The sequence below is a fragment of the Nicotiana attenuata genome, unplaced genomic scaffold (assembly GCF_001879085.1).
Source record: "Nicotiana attenuata strain UT unplaced genomic scaffold, NIATTr2, whole genome shotgun sequence".
Classification (NCBI taxonomy): Eukaryota; Viridiplantae; Streptophyta; class Magnoliopsida; order Solanales; family Solanaceae; genus Nicotiana; species Nicotiana attenuata.
Window position 1 is genome coordinate 491,743 of NW_017670377.1, and position 21,661 is coordinate 513,403.

The window sequence follows — 21,661 nt, forward strand, 5'->3', positions numbered from 1 at the left end:
TGGCCGTGGAAGTTGAGGTAAGTGTTTGGTCTAACCTTAGCTTGAGGGAATAGGAGTTGAGTCTTATTTGTTACTTGCTAATTGTCGAGTACGATGTATAGGCATGGTGACGAGTATCTATACATTGATGTCTAGCATGACCGTGAGTCCTTATATTGCGAATATCCTGGTTTTGTTATAGCTTCCACACTTAATTGATGATTTCTATATGTTGTAAAGAGTATGTGAAAGGAAATTGTGATCTTTGAACTTCGTGGAGCGTTGGCTCGAGTTGAAATACAAATTGTGAAGGTATATGAGATATTTAAATCCTTGGAGCGTTGGCTCAAGTGATAATGTGAACTATGAGATGAAAGTGAAAGAAAGAGAAAGAGTTATTGGTTTATCTCCCTTGCCGGGACGTGTTGTTTTGTTGATTTTCTCCCTTGCCGGGTCATGGAAATTTATTGATATTGTTCCCTTGCCGGGATTTAATTGCTTAATTGCATTCCCTTGCCGGGATTTCTATCATTATTTGTTTACTTTCTTGCCCCTTATTTGTGATTGTTGTTTGGGTGAGGAAGAGTGATAAAGCACGAAGGGTGATGCCGTGCATTGTATGATATTTGTGGATCGGGTTGCGCGCCGCAACAACGCTAAATGATATGGATCGGGTTGCACGCCGCAATAATGATATTTGTGGATCGGGGTGCACCACCGCAACAATTCTAAATGATATGGATCGAGTTGCACGCCGCAACAGTGTTGTTATATATTGGGATCGGGTTGCGCGCCGCAATAATTATTGATACACGTGTGTTTATTTTGGATATTAGTTTCTTTGTTCGCTGTAAATTCTAAGCTGCCCTTAGACTGTTACTCTGGATTTACTGTTAATACTGGTATACCCCTACAGCATGTTTCCCCCTCCCATCTTTACTTGTTTATTCCTGTTTTGCTTTCCGCTGTATATTATATAACTGCACAGGTTTAATCGGTAGTCCAGTCCTAGCCTCGTCACTACTTCGCCGAGGTTAGGCTAGGCACTTACCAGCACATGGGGTCGGTTGTGCTGATACTGCACTCTGTGCTATTTTGCACAGATCCAGGTTTTGGACAGCAGCAGCAGTAGCGTGGGAGCAGGCCTTCAGTCCAGCGAGACACCGAGGTAGCCTTGAGGGCGTCCGCAGGCCCGGCGTCTCCCCTATCTTTTACTTTAGACTGTTATCTCATTGTATTCGAGACAAACAGATATATTTCTTTCAGACATTGTATTTAGTATTCTTAGATGTTCGTGATTATTGTGATACCAGTCTTGGGTATAGGCTTATGTTCAATTCTTTCGCATTTCCATTTAGTTTTTCGTTAATTTAAGACTTACGCTTATTTAGTTAAATCAGCTGCTTTTATTTTAATGCTGATAAATTATTAAATATGTTGTTAATGATAAAGTAATTAATGTTTGGCTTGCCTAGCTCCCAATAGTAGGCGCCATCACGACTCCCGAAGGTGGAAAATCCGGATCGTGACAAGTTGGTATCAGAGCTCTAGGTTACATAAGTCTCACAACTCACGGACAAGCTTCGTAGAGTCTGAGGGATCGGTACGGAGACGTCCGTATTTATCCCCTAGAGGCTACAGAGTTAGGAAACTTCACATTTGTTCTTTTCTGTCGTGCGGTTCTGTTTCTCAAATACTGATTGAATTTCTATTCTGTTCTTTCGCAGATGGCAAGAACACGCGCTTCCTCATCTACCGCTCAGCAGCCGAGCCCCCAGCAGCAGCTCCCGCCAGGGGCAGAGGGCGAGGCCGAGGCCGTGCTAGAGGCCGAGGTAGGGGTAGAGCTCAGCCCCGAGCAGCAGCACCAGTAGCGGAGCCTCAGGTTGATTTCGAGGAGGAGGTTCCAGCCCCAGCGGTTCCGGTGGGCCCAGCTCAGGTCCCAGAGGGGTTCATTGCCACCCAGTTCTCAGGATGCTCTTCTCAGATTGGTGGGCCTCATGGAGAGTGCCCTCCGTGCGGGTTTTCTTCCAGTANGTACGACGTTACGACGTTAGTTACGTAGTTACTTTACGTAGTTTCGTTACTTAGTTACTTTATAAACTCGTAATTACGTAGTTAGTACGTATACGTAACTAATAACTTAACTTAACTAATTACGTACGTAAGTTAGTTTAAAACGTTAGTAACGTAACGTACGGTAACGGTAACCGGTAACGAACCGGTACTACGTACGTAACGGTACCGTAACCGTAACCGTTAACCGTTACCGTTAACCGTTACCGTTACCGGTTACCCGTAACCGTTAACAAACAAACCTAAACCAAACCCTAACCCGTAACCCCTAACCCGTAACCTAACTAAACCGTTAAGTTAACGTACGTAGTAGTACGGTTAGAACGTATACGTAGTACTTACTTACTTACTTTACCTTACTACTTACGTACTAACACTACTACTATACTACGTACGTAACTAAACTAAAACTAAAAAGTAAAATAAAAGTAAATAAAGTAAAGTAATAATAAATAATAAATAAATAAATAATAATAATAATAATAATAATAATAATAATAATAATAATAATAAGAAGAAGAAGAAGAAGAAGAAGAAGAAGAAGAAGAAGAAGAAGAAGAAGAAGAAGAAGAAGAAGAAGATGAATAAAGAAGTTCTCTATAAACTATTCCCAATTACTAGTAGGTACTATATTGATTTTTCTCTTCCATTGTGCTTTATCTTTAACTAAATTTTCATCAATTTCAAGTATTCATCATGATTGACGATTTTTATGCTGGTTGTCAGCTTACCACAACCCTCATCATTTATCCGAGATTGGGATCGATAGTGTGAGCAAACTCACACAGATGGAGTTATACTAAGTGCGGCATGAAAATATATATAAAATAAAGTATTATATATCTTATTATGATCAATTAAATTGCACAAATAATATAAAAATCATTACACAATATGGTTAGTAGAAATTGGGGATTTGGGAAGAATTAAGGCCTTTTGACTTTTCTTGATTTAGACCTCGTTTTGGGGTCGAATTTGAAAACAGATTACATATTCGGGCTCATGGGTGAATGAGTGATATGGTTTTGGTCCGAACCTCGTGTTTTGACCAAGCGGGCCCGGGTCGATTTTTGGGATTTTGGGAAGAATGATTGGAAAGTTGTAATTGAACATAGGAATTGGCTTGTTTAGCTCTTATTGATGGTATTGAGTCAATTATGCATAGATTCGATTGAGTCGGAGCCGAATTCGAGAGGGAAAGCGGTTATTGTGGATTGATTTGGCCGTGGAAGTTGAGGTAAGTGTTTGGTCTAACCTTAGCTTGAGGGAATAGGAGTTGAGTCTTATTTGCTACTTGCTAATTGTCGAGTACGATGTATAAGCATGGTGACGAGTATCTATACATTGGTGTCTAGCATGACCGTGAGTCCTTATATTGCGAATATCCTGGTTTTGTTATAGCTTCCATACTTAATTGATGATTTCTATATGTTGTAAAGAGTATGTGAAAGGAAATTGTGATCTTTGAACTTCGTGGAGCGTTGGCTCGAGTTGAAATACAAATTGTGAAGGTATATGAGATATTTAAATCCTTGGAGCGTTGGGTCAAGTGATAATGTGAACTAAGAGATGAAAGTGAAAGAAAGAGAAAGAGTTATTGGTTTATCTCCTTGCCGGGACGTTTTGTTGTTTTGTTGATTTTCTCCCTTGTCGGGACATGGAAATTTATTGATATTGTTCCCTTGCCGGGATTTAATTGTTTAATTGCATTCCCTTGCCGGGATTTTTATCATTATTTGTTTACTTTCTCGCCCCTTATTTGTGATTGTTGTTTGGGTGAGGAAGAGTGATAAAGCACGAAGGGTGATGCCGCACAGTGTATGATATTTGTGGATCGGGTTGCGCGTCGCAACAACGCTAAATTATATGGATCGGGTTGCACGCCGCAACAATGATATTTGTGGATCGGCTTGCACGCCACAACAATTCTAAATGATATGAATCGGGTTGCACACCGCAACAATGCTAAATGATATGGATCGGGTTGCGCGCCGCAACAATTATTGATACAAGTGTGTTTATTTGGATATTAGTTTCTTGTTCGCTGTAAATTTTAAGTTGCCTTTAGACTGTTACTCTGGATTTACTATTAATACTGGTATACCCCCGCAACATGTTTCCCCCCTCCATCTTTACTTGTTTATTCCTGTTTTGCTTTCCGCTGTATATTATATAACTGCACAGGTTTAATCGGTAGTCCGGTCCTAGCCTCGTCACTACTTTGCCGAGGTTAGGCTAGGCACTTACCAGCACATGGGGTCGGTTGTGCTGATACTACACGCTGTGCTATTTTGCACAGATCCAGGTTTTGGACAGCAGCAGCAGTAGCGTGGGAGCAGGCCTTCAGTCCAGCGAGACATCGAGGTAGCCCTGCAGGCGTCCGCAGGCCCGACGTCTCCTCTATCCTTTAAAGTTTGTTATCTCATTGTATTCGAGACAAACAGTTTATGTTCTCTTTCAGACGATTGTATTTAGTATTCTTAGTAGTTCGTGAGTATTGTGACACCAGTCTTTGGTAGAGGCTTATGTTGAATTTTTCGCATTTCTATTCAGTTTTCTATAATTTAAGACTTCCGCTTATTATTTAATTTCGTTGCTTTTATATTATTGCTGATAATTGCTAAAAGAGGTAAATTGGTTAATGGTAAAGGTAATTAAGGGTTGGCTTGCCTAGCTCTCATTAGTAGGCGCCATCACTACTCACGAAGGTGGGAAATCCGGGTCGTGACATTATGAATAAGTACGGTGACAAAGGATCATTGGCGAATGCCTCTGGAAGGTGTGAAATAAGGAGTACGTGATCCATTAATGAGAATAGAAGTGGAAGTAGTAGTAACGCAAGACATGATTAACTTAATCATAGATGTAGGGATGTTAAAGTAGAGAAGTGTTTTCCTAATAAACGACCATTCCAGTCGATCAAAGGTTTTTTCAAGATCTAATTTTAGAAGCATATAACCCGTCTTTCCTTTCATTTTTGCAAAGTGATTTAAAGCTTCTTGTACTATTATGGCATTATCAGAAGCTCTTTTACCCTATTGAAGCTGATTTGTGTTGGTCCTATTATTGCCGAGATAATAGGCTTAAGTCTGTTGACTATGATTTTTGTTATAACTTAAGTGTGTGTGTGTGTATATATATATATATATATATATATATATATATATATATATATATATACTAGTCTTAGGGTACGCGCTTTGCGCGTGTACCCCGTATCAATAAGTATAAAATTTTAAAAATTATATAAATAATATTAATTTATGTAAAGTTGAAGTACAACTGTAAGTGTTATTTTAAAAGTATTTCTAGAATTTGATGCGAGTTAATGAATATAAAAATTATCATGAATATTGGGATAATTTATATCTAATTATAGTCTTTTTTGAATGTGTATTTACATTTTGACATAATTTTCATAGAAGGAATATTTGATTAAATAGTAATGGACATACTATTGTATACCCAAATAATCAAATATAAGTTTCTGAAGAAAAAAAAAAAGAAAAAAAATCTCAAGTTTTCTTAGAAAGAATTATTTGAATAGAATACCAAAACCAAACTAATTATATACTTGAGTTTTAACCCTTTGTTGACATGAAGTCTTTCATTATTTTAATATCATCACCGTTTGCATCCTAAATCTAAAATTAAATTAAATGAGATGAAAGTGACGAAAATTATTACTAAAATCTTAAATCTAAAGACAATATAAAGTGGTCGAAACTGAAAGTGCTTGAAATTTTATACTACTCAATTTAAAGGAGTTAACAATAAAGACTTTACTAAAAGGAATTGAGAAATCGAAGTCCTGAAAAGTAGAAAAATAATTAAATTATTATTTCAAATATTGAAAAACTAATTCATGACTACTGTGTCCAGTATGAATTCTAATTTTAAAGGAAAAAAGGGGACAACATTTCGCTAATGGCCTTCGTACTTAAGGTACACGTTTTGTGCGTGTACCTATATCAACAACTATATAATTATTTAAAAATATATTATTAAATAATATATTTTAAATTATAAAATAAAAAATTTAAAAATATATAAGTTACTGAAATGATGAATATTTATATCGTTGATCTAGGCGAGAAGTAAAATAAACAAAAACTTTTTCAAAAAATATTAAATTATATTTAACTCTTAAAATATAACGCAACTAAAAGCGAAAAATACCTTTTCAAGATAGAATTAAATTGTTTTCAACTCTAAAAAATCATAACATAAAAATTCGTACCTCTTTTCTTCAAATAAAAAAAAGTTGCAGTAGTTGTTCCATTTTTTCCGTTAATGGCTTTGAATCCTAAGTCTAATGATTTCCGGTGAGATATTAAAGATTTTGAGTTTCTAATGTATTTCAACGTAAGCTAGTTAACATATTTGTTCCTAAATTAGAACTTTACTTCATACATGGAAGAAATTTAGTTGATTTTAATGTCCTAAATATTAGGGCTTCCTACATAATAATTTAAATATGGGAAATTTTAATAAACATAGTTTTATTTGATTTCAAGGGTAAATGACAATTTTATCTAGTGTGAAATCTTTTTTTAAATGGCAAAAAAGGTGAACAACATTTCACTAAGGGCCTTCGTGCTTTTAATATATATATATATATATATATATATATATATATATATATATATATATATATATATCATTTTAACCTTGCATATGAGGCAACGATAAAATTATTTTTGTGTGATTTATAGGTCATGGGTTCGAGCTGTAGAATCAACAAATGACGCTTGTATCAGAGTAAGCATTACACCTATTGAAGTACGGCCCTTTTCCAAACCCTACATGAACGCGGGATACTTCGTGCACTCGGCTACTCTTTTTTATATACAGTATAATTTTCTTATAGATAAAATTCGAATGAACCCCTAGCTCTCCCCGTGATCATCACCATTTACTTTATTTTGTACCTGATTACCTAAGTTTCTCTTTAGAATAGAAAACTATTGCAACAATTTTATAGCATTGGAATCTTGCAAAATTAACATTCTGTATGGTCAATTGGTCATCTACAATAACAACGAATCTAATATAAGTCATTAAACCAAATTAATGTTGAAACTTACGGCTTCGTGTTGTATAGTAGCCAGTAGCTAAAGAAGCATAGAATTAAACCAATGTTTTAAAAGGCGGGGGCGTGAGGCGAGGCGTTTTACCTCTGACGAGGCGAAGCGTAAGCCCTGAGACATGGGGCATAAGTCCCACGGATCTTTAAATTTTACTGATTTCAAAAATTTTAAGATAGTATGAAATAAAAAATAATTATAAAAATTACATTAAAATCACAAAATTATAACAAATAATCTATTTAAAATATTTATAAATTATAATTCAACTATGAATAATACGAAAAGTATGACATATATCATAATATGCAAATTAGCTGCAACGTCGTTACAACTCAAACATCAAAAGTAATGTATTCGATACGAAATCTTATATGTATCTCTTAAGGAGTAATGAATCATGAAAGAATTTCGATATTATAATTTGATATTTTTCTTAAAATACTCCTTTTATTTAATATGCTTTCTATTTGAAAGAGAATATATAAAATCATAATTCAAAATTTAAATATGATTCTCTAGCATCATTTATTTTTAAGTTTCAACAAGTAAATAAAGTGACACGTAATTTACCATACAATACCATGATAACTAATTATTTGTAAATAGTTACTAGCTAATACTGAGCTATTAAATTAATAAGTATTGTATCTCATAAACGTGAAAAAAATATTTAGAAAAATAATTATAAAAAATTATGGACTATTATATAGTAAAGACATAACAAAAGTTAATAAATAAATACCTTTTAAATGAAAGATTTATTTAAAATTAACTGTCATAGCAGTCTTAGTGCATAACGTGCAATAATTTTTATTTTAATTATGACATAAAATACTCTCAACTTAATGATTTATGATTAAGAAAAAAGTAATTTTGAATAGTCAACGATTTATTAAGCAAAATTGAGAATTTACAAGGTTAGTTACATAAAATTGCATAATATTCTATTAGGCGAGCCCAGTACGCTGGGCGTTGGGCGTGTCCGCGGCGTAAGCCCCAGTGGCCGAGGCGTAAGTCTCACGGAACTAAGCCCCACACATAAGTCCAGGGGCGTTTTACGAGTGCCCCGCCCCGGGGCGAGCCCCGTGCGAGTCCCAATTCTGCCTTTTAAAACAGAGAATTAAACCATAGTAAATTTCTAGTATTTAATATTAGTAATTACGCATTAATATTTGCAAATTGTCAAGACATGGATAGAAAGGAAAAAGGAGTACTATTTTTCTAGCCTATAAAAGCGCAATTAATGTACAATATATTTTTTTTCTTCTTCATACAGGTTGTACCTTTTTTATGTTACAGAAAAGTAACACTGATTATTCAACTATTTGTTTGGAATGAATAATGTAAGTATAGAGATATTTAGTTTTAATTTAAAGTATATCTTAGTTACTAGCTGCTTTACACCCAATAGCCCTTTATGTACGTTAATTTCTTACTAATAAACTAAAGTAAAATAGTAAAAACATCAAAACAGAAATCAGAAAATGAGAAAAACAAAGAATAAAACACGAGAAAAAAGAACATCTATTTACGCAATCCAAATGAGATGATATTTTACCTACCTGAAAACAAATATTAAAGAGATGGCTCGGTTTGGCTCGATTGTATTTAAGGTTGATGCTCGACCGACCTTCACTTGGTTCGATTTAACCCAACTTAGCACTAATAAAGCTCGATATGATCTCAAGCTTGATTTTACTCAATATTGTAGCGAGCTTAGTCGGTATTTATTGCGCTCGGCGTCTAAACCTACTTAGATTGTATGCTCTAGCTCAAATTAGTAGTATTGAGCTTGGTAAATAAGATCGTACAAGTTATTCTTTTTTAGCCTTTAAGTGGTAGGGAAATTACATTTCTATTTCGTTTTCTATATATATAATTCCCGGGCTTGGTAATAAGGTCGCACAAAATTATTCCTTTTTAGCCTTTAAGCGGTAGTCGCTTTTTTATTTTCTTTTTTGGGTAGATCAATCTCGCTACTATTTATATATCTAACTCTTGGTGCAACTACTTTAACTTATGAGAAAAATTCACTAATTTTTTTTAATATTCTGTATCTCAAGTGATAATACTCTTTATTCAATATATATAGATTGAATTTGGCAAAAAAGAATTAGTCCAATCACTCCAATCTCACTCCTTGTCTTTAATTCTTCTATAATAAATATGAAAACAAATAAATATAACTTAAATTGGACAGTTAGTTGAAATCTATTCACAAAACGCAAATACAAAGAACAAAAATAAAGTAGAGAAACCGAAAAAGAAAAAGAAAAAGAAAAAGAAAAAGAAAAGTAAAGAAAAGAAAAGAAATATAAAAAAATCAAATAATTTGTCCCAAATATATTATTCCTTCCTGCGTGTGAGGTGCGCTGTCTTATTTTTCCCTTTCCTCTGTCTTCAACAATAGCCAGCTCTCTGTTTCACAATTTTCCTCTCTGTATCTCTCTTACCATTATTCCCTTCTCTCTCTCTCTAAAAACTATTCAAACGTTTCTCTCTCTAGAAACCATTACGTTTCTCTCTCTTCACATCTCAGATCTGAATCAGGTTCGATCTCATGTTCATTCAATTAGATCTCTTTTATTTGTTATTTTGGATCAATTTTGTGAATTTCGATAATCAATTTATGTTTTTTTTTAAAATGTGAATTTAGATCTATAATTTTAGCTGTTAATTTGTATTATGGAGTTTTGTTCAGCTCCCATGATCTCGATAGGTTTTACAATTTCGCGATTTGATTCGTTATGGAAATGAAGTGAATAGCGTGATTCTGTTATCGCATGAGTTATTGATTTTTTTAAATGTATTTATTTTATTGCTGAGTTTATGATTTTACGCGAAATGGAACTGTTGAAAATCGCTGCAATTGTTAATTTCTGGAATTAAATGTAGACTAAACGAGCATTCGTATTACTGATTCCTGTCTAATTTGAGATTGAGGAGTAGTTGGCTAATTGATTGATTAATACTAAACTAATTACTCCCCCTCTCCCATTTTATGTGGCTGTATTTGTCTGGATACAGAGTTTAAGAAAGAAAGACAGACTTTTGGTGGGTAGAGGTATCCGGTACTAGGTGATTTCGTCTCATTTGCCCAACCTTGGTAGGCAGAGTTACACGGTAGCTGTGCTTGTAGGAGGCAGCAGGTACTTGATGGAATTAGTCGAGGTGTGCGCAAGCTGGTTCGCAAACCATTGTCATAAAAAAGAAGAAAGACTTTTGAAATTTGTGGTAAAAAGAAGCCATAGACATTTATGTAGCTATATATCATCTCATTAAGGATAAAATGAAAATTTTACAGGTAAATTGTGGACAAACTAAAAAGGAAAGCGTGCGACATAATTGGGACAGAGGGAGTAATACAAAACATGTCAATATAAGGGTTCGTTTGGCCTTGGTTAGGCTGGAAAATGAAATCATTGAAGTTGTTCGATGGTAGGATAAAGGGCCCGTGTGGATGTAATTGGTTTTGTTCTGTTTCTGCAGACAACATTTGAGGGGTGCGGAATTTACAGAGTATCGGGCTGCTAAGTATACAATATCAGAATGAAGAAAGCATTTGATCAAACTGTGCGGGACATGTAAGTCTGCTAATTCAAATCCTACACTTCTCAATGTAACAGACATAGCAATATCTCTGTCAGGCCAGTTATACTTGGCATATTTCATCACTACTGCCGAACTTTCATTATGGATGGAGAAAATAGCATTTGATTGATCTTGTAGATGTTTAGTCGTTGATTTGTTAATTTGGATCTTTTTTTTGATATGTCATTTGTTGCTTTCACTCTTTGCTTGCAGCAAGAGAGAGGTGAATAAAAAGGTTCTTAAGGTCCCTTCAATAGAACAAAAAGTAAGTCCTTTTTGCTCGTCTCTTTCTTATTCTTGTCCCCTTTTTCTCAGTGCAATGCATTTATATTCCTGTAGTACCACTAAAATGTTTTTTAAGAAAAATGTTAGAGACTTTATTTACTCAGATCAATCTAGGCTAAGGATAGACCTACGCCAAGTCGCCAACATATCCTCACTTTTGAAACACTTTGGTACATGCATATACATTAATGTAATATCGTTGGTGGTCATTGATTAAACTACTTCAAATCTTTGTTTGAGGCGTGGGGTTGCACCTCTTTGGCTGACCTAGTCAATTCTTTTGTTGTCTAATCTGTTAGCTGGTAGAGAGGGGGAGTTTTAAAATAAGTACCTAGAAGATCTTGATACTGTTTTCAGTGATTTGATTATCTTTTTGTTTGGTTTCTCTCAAGGTTCTAGATGCGACTAGCAATGAGCCATGGGGTCCTCATGGATCACTTCTTGCAGATATCGCTCAGGCTACACGGAACTAGTAAGCTTAAATCACTGATTTGAGTATTTTGGTTGTGTCATTTATATCCTTTTCTATATGTGAGATTCATTTTCAAAATTTTGCAGTCATGAGTACCAAATGATTATGTCTGTGATCTGGAAGCGTATCAATGATACTGGAAAAAATTGGCGGCATGTTTACAAGGTTTGTCCTGCTTGAATTCGTTTACTCTGTCTAGCCAAGTTGCACTTATAATGTCAGATCATATTTCCTGAATCTTGCATTATTCAAGGTTACCAACTGCCTTCTTTGTAAGATGAAGATACATACAACATGCTTGCTTGCTTTTAATGAATACTATTACTATATATAAAAGTGCTTCACTAAAAAGCTATATCTAATGTTTGACGATGAATTTCAGGGTTTAACTGTTTTGGAATATTTGGTAGCCCATGGGTCTGAACGTGTCATTGATGACATACGGGAACATGCTTACCAAATATCTGTAAGTTTCTTCCTTCTTGTTAAATTTGTTACTCTTATGAGATTGCCAACTTGTGGAATCTGGGGAAACAACTAAGTATTGTCTTCATCTTCTCTTTGCCCAGACTCTGTCCGATTTTCAATATATCGACTCCAGTGGGAGAGACCAGGGAAGCAATGTCAGAAAGAAATCTCAGAGCCTTGTGGTTCTTGTTAATGATAAGGAAAGAATTCAGGAAGTTCGCCAAAAGGCAGCTGCTAATAGGGACAAGTAAGTATAACTCAATCCAGTTGGTTCTGCTTCAGTCGTATCCACCACTTCTGCTTCCGGTCATGTATATAGTTCTGCCACAAGTCACAACTATGAACTTTAAACTTCCCGCTGCTCATCCCCCCCATGCGGTGTTGTCAAATGGCTGCTTGAGATGTTCTTAAGCCCTGTACTTGAGGTGCAGCTAAGGCTAGGAGCACGGCTCGACAAAAACCTTCAAGAGGGGCTCATGATCTCCCTCTTGATGGGCAGCAATAATAGATATCGCCCATAAAAATGATGTGTTAATTGTTAAGGAATCAGATTACACAAAAACAATGTGGAATAAGTGATTCTAAAAAGACCCATCAGACCAATGAGAACGGGGATGTTATGGATGTATGGATCAGAAATTAGAATATTTGTATCTGAACTCTAATCTCTAAATCGAACTGAAAATTTAGAAGTGTATCTTTGCATGTGAATTTGACATTTTACAAGTGGTTTTAAACTTGATTTACATGCTGTACTATATATTAAGTATTTCCAATTCACGTATGCATATCGTTGTTGTTTGTGTTTGTACTTTTGCCTCCTGTATAAAATCTTTTCTTCTTTTTTTTTTTCCGCTAAGGTGTGTGTGCTTTCATTGCATTTTCTGCATAAAGCCCCAGCAACCATATGTGCCTTTTGCCTTTTCGCCTTTGACAAGCCATACCCCTCTCCCCAATAATAAATTAAAGCAAAAAAGGGAGTTGTTCTTCAGCCCCTTTATAAGCATTGTTTTAAAGTTTTTTAAGACTATTTTTTACTCTTTTTTTGCCTAGCATTATATCTTTACCAATGAGTTTTTTGCTATTTGCCTTTGACAAACCTCATTAACCTTGTTGATTAATTATTGTTTCTGTACTTCAATTTACTGGCTACGGTACCAATGATTTCCGTAGTTGAAGTGAGAATTGTCACGGCATAAAAGAGTGTATGAGAATATCTGAATTTCCCATGGTGTCTTAATTCAAACTAACATATATTACTAAGATAAGATTTTGTCAATCTGCTATATTTGAAGGGAAACATCTGTCTAGTGTCTGCATGTTATATATGCTCAAGCATGTGAGTATTTGTGAATTACTAATTCAAGTCAGCCATTATCCAAACATTAAGATTTTTTCACATGCTACTTGCACATCCAGCTATCTGTACCCTATATATGTCTCTGTGGTGTCCTTTTTTTTTTTCCCGTGTTCTGATGTACCCATTTAAAGGTATATGTATGACTATGCTCTGATGACGACTATAGCCATATAAATTTTAATTTCATTGGTACTTTCTACAAAGGTAATGTTCTCTGACAAATTTTATCATCTTGATAGATTCCGCAACACGTCAACGGGTGGTATGTATCGCCCTGGTTCATATTCAGCTTCAGGAGGGTATGGTGACAGATTTGATGAAGATCGTTATGGAGGCAGAGATGAAGAAAGAAATGGTTATGGGAGGGAAAGGGAATACTACAAAGATGAGGACAAATATGGCAGATATGGAGACTCAAACAGCCGTGATGGGGATCGCTATGGTAGAGATTATGATGAGCGCAGCCGAGATGGATACAAGGATGATGATTATCGTGGAAGAAGTCGGAGCACTGATGATTTTAATTATGGATCAAGAAGTAGAAGTTCTGACAGGTACAAGGATCGTGGCAATGATGACGACGGTCAATATTCTTCTAGGTTTGTCTTCTCATCTTTTTGTTTAAATAAGGTCAGGACTTTTGTAATTTGATATTAGTTAGATGATTCTAATAGGTAAATGAATAAAATTTAGCGACCAGATTCTGTTGCCATTACTCTGAAATTGATGTTTTATCTATGCACATTCATAAATCTTTTATCCTTGCCCATAATGCATTTCCTTAGCCGAGGGTCTATCGGAAATAGCCTATCTACCTCACACAAGGTAGGGGTAAGGTCTGCGTACACTCTACCTTCCCCAAACCCCACTTGTGGGATCACACTTGGTGTGTTGTTGTTGTTTTGCCCATAATGCATTAATCTAATCTTCATGACTAACAGAGAAAGTGGTGCTAGAGCTGAGGATCACTCTCAGGATGGATGGTGTTATTAGTGTGCCTTTTAGTTATCTTAATATATTTTTGTCATTAAGTATTGGTTTAATTAAGAAATACTGTTATTTATTTGATAAGATTTAAATTTTCGTAACACTGTTTATGTAGGCCGCTTGAAAGGAGGTTTTCTGAACAAAACCTTAGTGCACCTCCTAGTTATGAGGAAGCTGTTGGTGCTTCACGTAGCCCAGCACATAGTGAAAGGTAATAGTTGTGAAAAGGATCCTTTTTCCCGTTTGTTTCCTTGAAAATTTTATATTGATCTATTTTATTATTTGTCAAAAGGGATGTAGACACTTCTTCAGCATCTGCTCCCAAATCTTCTTCTCCTCATGCAAGTGCCAGTCCTAGCCCAGCTAATATGCCTTCTCCGGCACCAGCTACTGCTCCACCACCAGCTCCAGCAGCAGCTACTGCTCCACCACCTGCTCCAGCAGCAGCTACTGCTCCACCACCAGACAACAAGGTTGTTGAGAGTTTTGATGAATTTGATCCCCGTGCATCTTTTTCAGGTAAAACAACCCCCACTAAAGAACAATGGCCAAATTAGTGCTTAATGTTTTAAGTATATTACTGGCAGTAAACATTTTCAAAATATTTGGTGGTAATAAGGAGCTACAAGTTTCCTATTTTGTCTTTAGTAACTAGACTTCCTTCAATGTGGTACTTTGAGGAAGTAACTTGCAGTGTATGTCTGTCTGTCAAAGATGTTTAATCGTGTAGCATGCTGCTGGAAATGTTGCTCAATTAAATAAATAATTGGGACCAACCAAACTCCAAAATTTACGATTTTGTTACAAGTATTAGCAAATTCAGATGTGTTAAAAATTTATTTTGGTAAAGGTGGGTGAAGTTGGGAAGTACGTGTTTGTTATAGAGAGGACAATCAAAATGCACAGGACATTTTATGACCCATGCTGTGTTGGTAAAGGTGTAACTTTTGTATGCTATATAACGTGAATGTGAAGCGTCCCTTTCTTTTTTCTGTTAAAAATTAAAATAATCCCTCTTTGGCATCGCATAAAGAGAATTATTACAACATACATCTTTTAAGACCCACCTTTTCACTATTTATGTTCCTAAGAAATCAAAATCAACGTGTGCCCTCTCCATTTACTTGCACCTTTTATCTTCTCATCTTAATAAAGTGCCCAGCCAGTCTTTAATTCAGTTCTGGCAGCAGTAAAAGCATCTTATTTGAGGATGGTCACTGCGAAGAGCTTCAATGTGTCATTTATTGCTCTAATACCAAAAAATTTTTGCACTGGGTTGATATATAAACTAATTTCATAAGTACTGAGAACAAGAGTGTAAGGTGTTACGAGCAATTTGATAAAAGATTCTCAGATTTCCTTAATATCACACAAACAAATTGCTGAAGCTTTGCTTATATCATATGGGTTTTGAGCAATAAAAGAAGGAACTCCATGGGTGACCTGCAAATTGTATATGGAAAAGGCCTTCAATCATGTTAACTGCAATTTTTGGTTCACAATATTAAAGGAAATGAATTAGGTAGAAAAATGAATTGCATGGATAAATGGTGCATATCCACAGCTAAATTTTCAGTCCGAAGTTCCTAAATAATGAAAATGACTCCCTCTAGCCCATCTTATACACCATTAATATGGAGGCTTAAGAGATGCAAAATCAGATTCAGAGGATAGAGGCTGCATAAAGGGGTTAATAGTTGGCAGTAATTTTCTGCCATAAATTATGATATCTCGGGTGTTATTTGCTGATGACACCTGCCTGTACTATAAGCGAGTGAAATTCTAAATTAAATTAAGGGTAATTGAGAACTCCAAGCACAGAAATGAGGGTTTAATACACAATGTGATGTACTAGTAGAGCTGAGGAGTCCCTTAATGTCACATTGAAACCTCATTATTTTTTGTCTGCTCTGCTAATGCTGGTATCATATTGATTACGGGCTCCTTATACACCAGATTAATCTTTAATTATTGCGCGTTGATTCCCAAGTGCTTCTCAAATGGTTTTGTGAATGATTTGTTACTTTACCATTCTAATGCAAGTAATTTTTCACCTCTATGAGCAGCGGCCCCAGCTCCATCAAATGGTCCTGTGTCAACTATTTCTGGTGGCGAAATGGATTTACTTGGCGCCTTGTCTGAGCCGTTCTCCTCCAACTCATTAGCCCTTGTACCTGCAGCTTCTGGTGCCTCTGAGGTTAATCCTTCTGGGACCACTGGCACTGAGACCGTGTTTGGAGAAGCATCATCAGGATCTACCATCTCTAACCAGGTGGATAAACCAAAACCAGTGCAAGGGCATTTAATGAGTTAACCATATGTGCTGTATTGCACACATGTATGATTCTGTCATTCTACAATTTACTTACTGAAGAGATATTTGCTTTTCTTGCAGATGTTTGAGGATCCTTTTGGTGATGGTCCTTTCAAGGCTATGACCTCGAATAGCATGCAAACTCATCTGCAGAACTCTACATCTTTCCATCCTAATTCAAATCAAAGCCCCGAGCTTCCTCAATCGGTCCCTCAGGGTGCTGAGCTCTCAAGTGCAACATATAGTCAGGTTACTCCAACTAATATGCAATATGCTCAGCAGGAGCTGTCCACCTCCAACCAGGAGATCGATATATTGGCTGATATTCTCCCACCATCTGGTCCTCCACCTCCTAGTGATCATTCAATCCCAAGTGTCCAACCTGCTACACAGGCAGGTTTTGAATCTCATGGTGGGGCAACTACACAACATACAGGTTATCTGGCACTTCCGGGCCCAGCTGCGCCTCCCACAGGTTTTGCAGCTCAACCTGGCCAACAGTCACCACATACCAGTTTTCCAAGTCAAGGACAAACCATATCCCCAGTGGGCTTTTCTGGTCAAGTGAACAATTCTCCACCTTTTGGAGGTTTTCCAGCTCAACCTGGTCAAGCATCACAGACTGGATTTGGACCCCAAGGTGGTCAACCTGCATCTCTTGCTGGTTTCCACTCTGCAACAGGTTTCTATCCACAGTCTGGTTTCGGGGGTCCTGGCGGCTCCTCTATGCAGAACAATGCAAATGCTGGAGGTTACAACACAGGATTAGGATCTACAGGTCCATTTGGTCCCCAAATGGGTCAAACATCTGCTGGACAACCGTACCTTTCACAGCCAACTGCTGCATCCCACATGCCTTCCCAAATGCCTCTTCAATACTCACAAACTCAAACAAGTAATGCCCTAGTGCTAACACAAACTACTCCAGCTTCAACAGCTCCCATCAGCAGCACCCAACCAGCTAAAGACAAATTCGAGACAAAGTCTACTGTTTGGGCAGATACATTGAGCCGTGGACTGGTCAATTTGAACATTTCTGGATGTAGGTGTTCTCTTTTGGGATTATGCAAATTTCCTTTCTTTTTCCCTTATTGTGACATCGCAATTTCTGTTATGCAGCTAAAACAAATCCATTAGCTGATATTGGGGTTGATTTTGATGCTATTAATCGCAAGGAGAAAAGAATGGAGAAACCCAGTACAGCCCCCGTGATATCAACTGTTAACATGGGCAAAGCAATGGGTTCAGGTTCCGGAGTTGGTCGTGCTGGTGCTGGTGCACTAAGGCCTCCTCCATCGCACCAAATGGTAGGTTCTGGTATGGGCATGGGCATGGGCATGGGCATGGGTATGGGTGCTGGTGGCCCTGCAGGGGGACCTGGCATGGGAGCATATGGAGGAGTAAACCAGCCTTATGGCATGGGGATGAATAGACCTATGAACATGGGCATGGGAATGAACATGGGTCAAGGAGCTCAGATGCAACAGCCTACCGGATTTCCTCCTGGAGCTTCTATGCCGGGAGGTTACAATCCCCGGATGGGCATGGGTCCCTATGGCCAACATCCATATGGCGGAGGATACCAATGAACTTTGGCCCAATTCTGAAAGTAAGTAATGTTTAAAGATGTGCCTCATTTGTGTCATAGTATCCAGAATGTTTTCTGGTCTGTAAGCCTATTAAACTCACCCTCTGTTGTAGAGTTATTACTTTTTGGGTGCATGTAGTTTTCAAGGAAAACAGTTATATAGGGAGTATATGTTGATTCCTTCTTTTTGAGGGTTTTGCAATTGCATTACCATTTATCAGTCATTTGGGGTCAAAGATTGCTTGCATAGACCCCTCATATTGTTTTGCTGTTGTGCTTTGTATACACCCGAGGATCACCTGTCTCCGGTGTTCCTCTTTTTGCCACTTGATCCATATATACACGTGTAGATTTTTTTGGACTCGTGATTATTGAAATTGTACACCGACTTGTTGAACTCATGAATTTGATGATTCTTCTTGTAGCTCCTATCCCTGGTTCTCTTACGTAGTCGTAGGCTACGCAAAGTTTTTTGGTTACTTTTCAACCTTTTATCTTGTTTTTCTGTTCGAAGTGAACAATATCTTGAAAGGTCTTGTGGATTCAATTTCATTTTTTAATTAACTTGTCAAGCATACAACTTCACATATTTTGTAAGAAGACTTGTAATTTTCTTAAATTTTCGTTGTAAAAGTATTTGAAAATGCATTTGAAGTTTCGAATTATGAGATCAACGGCACATGGAGGCAACAATTTTTTTCCCCCCAGCTATCTGTTGATCTAGTGTTGAACAATAAAGGGACACTAAAAGCATAAAGCAAAACGGAAATGGCTTTTCTTTCTTTTGGTAATTGAGTTTAACTATATACACAGACGGTGTACATAATTTTTTACACTATACGATCATTCAAAATTTATCTACATATATAACCTTTCATAAGAACTGGGATTCCCAATCTTGAAAATAAGATCAAATACCTGCTTTAATGGCAAGTCTGAGAAGATTTTTTAACGACAATCCTATGATGGACGATCAAATCTGTAAGGGAAAGTAAAATTATATTGAGAATTTTGGATAGTACAAGACCAATTTGGACTTTTTATGGATCCTAAGATCCAAATAAAATAGACACATTTATGAATAGGGATTTTTTCCTTTCCTATACAATATTTGAAACTTATTTACTAAAATTGTCCTAATTTTGTATATTACAACAACAACAACAACAACCCAGTATAATCCCATTGGCGGGGTCTGGGGATGGTAGTGTGTACGCAGACCTTACCCCTGCCCTAGGGTAGAGAGGCTGTTTCCGGGTAGAGAGGCTGTTTCCGATAGACCCTCGGCATCCCTCCCTCGAAGAACTCCCGACCTTGCTCTTGGGGTGACTCGAACTCAAGAGCAATCCATTATTCATGCCTTAAATTAGGGGATTCTTTGCTTGGAAAAAGGCATAACTGAAGGGAACAATGGTGCTAACCACGTTTGAGTATCTGATGGTGGCAATAGCAGCTCTCGTCATCGGCAACGTGTAGGCCCGAAGTATACAATCCTAGATCGTGCTGAGTTGTTGGAATAGCTTGAGTGATTGACAAGATTGGCTTGAACATCAAGTGGGTTATGAGCCTCGGAACGATAAACTTTGGCTACAATATGCCTGAACCAGTCACAAATTAAATTTGGTATTGGACTCTTTAAAGGTGATTGGGTTTTTCATTGAATGGCTTTATTGAAGCATTGTACTTGTAGCGACCCGACCGGTCGTTTTGAGCTCTAGCGCGTCGTCCAGTAGTTTGAGGCCATGAGCAGCTTCATTTCAGGTATTACGACTTGCACGCGTGGTCGGAATTGAATTTCGGGAAGTTCAGAGTGAATTTGGAAAGAGAATTCTCATTTCGGAAGCTTTAAGTTGAAAGAATTAACTAGGATAGGATTTTTGAGTAAATGACATCGGAATCGAGATTCGAAGGTTCCAACAGGTTCGTATAATGATTTCGGACTTGGGCGTATGCCCGGATCGGGTTTTGGATAACCCGGGAGCGTTTTGGCGCCTATTGTGGAAGTTAGCATTTTGGAAGAAATCTCATAAGTTTGGGATGAAGTGCATTTCAGTGCTATCGATGTCCGTTCGGGGTTCCGAGCCCGGGAGTAGCTCCGTATGGTGATTCTGGTGTTCGGAGCGCGATCGGAAGTGAATTCGGAGGTCCGTGGGTCATTTTGGAGTCATTTGGCTAAAGATAGAAATTTGAAGGTTTTTGAGAAGTTTGACCGGAAGTGGACTTTTTGATATCGGGGTCGAAATCCGACTCCGAAAGTTGGAGTAGGTCTGTAATGTCGAATATGACTTGTGTGTAAAATTTGAAGTCAATCGGACGTGATTTGATCGGTTTAAACATCGAAAGTAGAAGTTTGAAATTCTAAAGTTCATAAAGCTTGGATTGGAGGTCGATTCGTGGTTTTAGCGTTGTTTGATATGATTTGAGGCCTCGAGTAAGTCCGTAATGTGTTTTGGGACTGGTTGGTATGATTGGTTGGGGTCCCGGGGGCCTCGGGTGGATTCCGGGTGGTTAACGGATCGAAAATGGAATCTTGGAGAAGGCTCAAGTTGCTGGTTGCTGGTGTAACCGCACCTGCGAAACTAGGGCCGCAGGTGCGGAGCCGCAGAAGCGGAAATGGACGGCTAGGCTGGGACCGCAGATGCGGGACCACACATGCGGAAGTAGAAGCGCAGATGCGGAAGTTGAAGGCTTGGGGGAAGACCGCAGAAGCGGCAATTGGTCCGCACCTGCGGGACCGCAGAAGCGGTCAATAGACCGCATGTGCGAAAGGACTGGAGGCAGTGAGTGTTTTAAAAATCGGGATTTGGCCATTTTCTCTCATTTTTCTCTTGGCTTGGGCGATTCTTGGAGGGTTTCAAGAGGGGGTTTTCATCATCAACGATAAGGTAAGCTATCCCCACCTATCTTGAGTTAAATACATTGATTACGTACAGATTTGAGCATGAAATTGGTAGAAATTTGGGGTTTTGGTGGGAAGACCTAGAAATTTATATTCTTGGAATTTGACCACGATTTTGGGTATGAAATTGAGAGTAAATTATATATTTGAGTTCGTGGGGTTATGGGTAAACTTGTTCTTCGAAAAATTTCGGAATCCGGGCACGTGGGACCGAGGGTGTTTTTGTCAACTTTTCGATCGGGGTTAGGAATTGTTATAAATTGGATTGTAATGAGTAATTGAGCATATATTAATGAATTTGCATAATTATTGGCTAGCTTTGGGCATTTAGCATCGGTTCGAGTCTTCGGAAGGGCGTGGAATGCCGGTTATGGATCTTCGGAGCGAGGTGAGTCTCCTTTCTAACCTTGTAAGAGGGAATTGTCCCCATAGGTGAAATAATTGGTTATGTGCTCCTATTTGTGGGGGCTACGTACGCACGAGGTGACGAGAGTCCGTGCGTAGCTACTAATATGTATAAGTCTGGGTAGTCTAGGACCCTAAAAGCATGCTAAA

General features: G+C 37.5%; 1 protein-coding gene across 3 annotated transcripts; it reads left to right on the forward strand.

Moving 5' to 3' along the window:
- The first annotated feature begins 9,516 nt into the window (after positions 1-9,516).
- Positions 9,517-18,636, forward strand: LOC109238593 (clathrin interactor EPSIN 2-like). Of its 3 annotated transcripts, XM_019405081.1 has the most exons (14): positions 9,517-9,692; positions 10,170-10,291; positions 10,632-10,726; positions 10,947-10,998; positions 11,411-11,490; positions 11,577-11,655; positions 11,873-11,956; positions 12,060-12,205; positions 13,558-13,917; positions 14,421-14,516; positions 14,598-14,824; positions 16,372-16,577; positions 16,701-17,661; positions 17,739-18,636. In XM_019405081.1, exons 3-14 carry the CDS (start codon positions 10,692-10,694, stop codon positions 18,206-18,208), a joined length of 2,796 nt encoding a protein of 931 aa, XP_019260626.1. In that variant the 5' UTR covers positions 9,517-9,692; positions 10,170-10,291; positions 10,632-10,691; the 3' UTR covers positions 18,209-18,636. The 3 variants fall into 3 exon arrangements, with proteins under 3 accessions (XP_019260626.1, XP_019260624.1, XP_019260625.1); XM_019405079.1 differs by lacking the exon at positions 10,170-10,291; XM_019405080.1 differs by lacking the exons at positions 9,517-9,692; positions 10,170-10,291 and adding an exon at positions 10,447-10,527.
- The last annotated feature ends 3,025 nt before the right edge of the window (positions 18,637-21,661 follow it).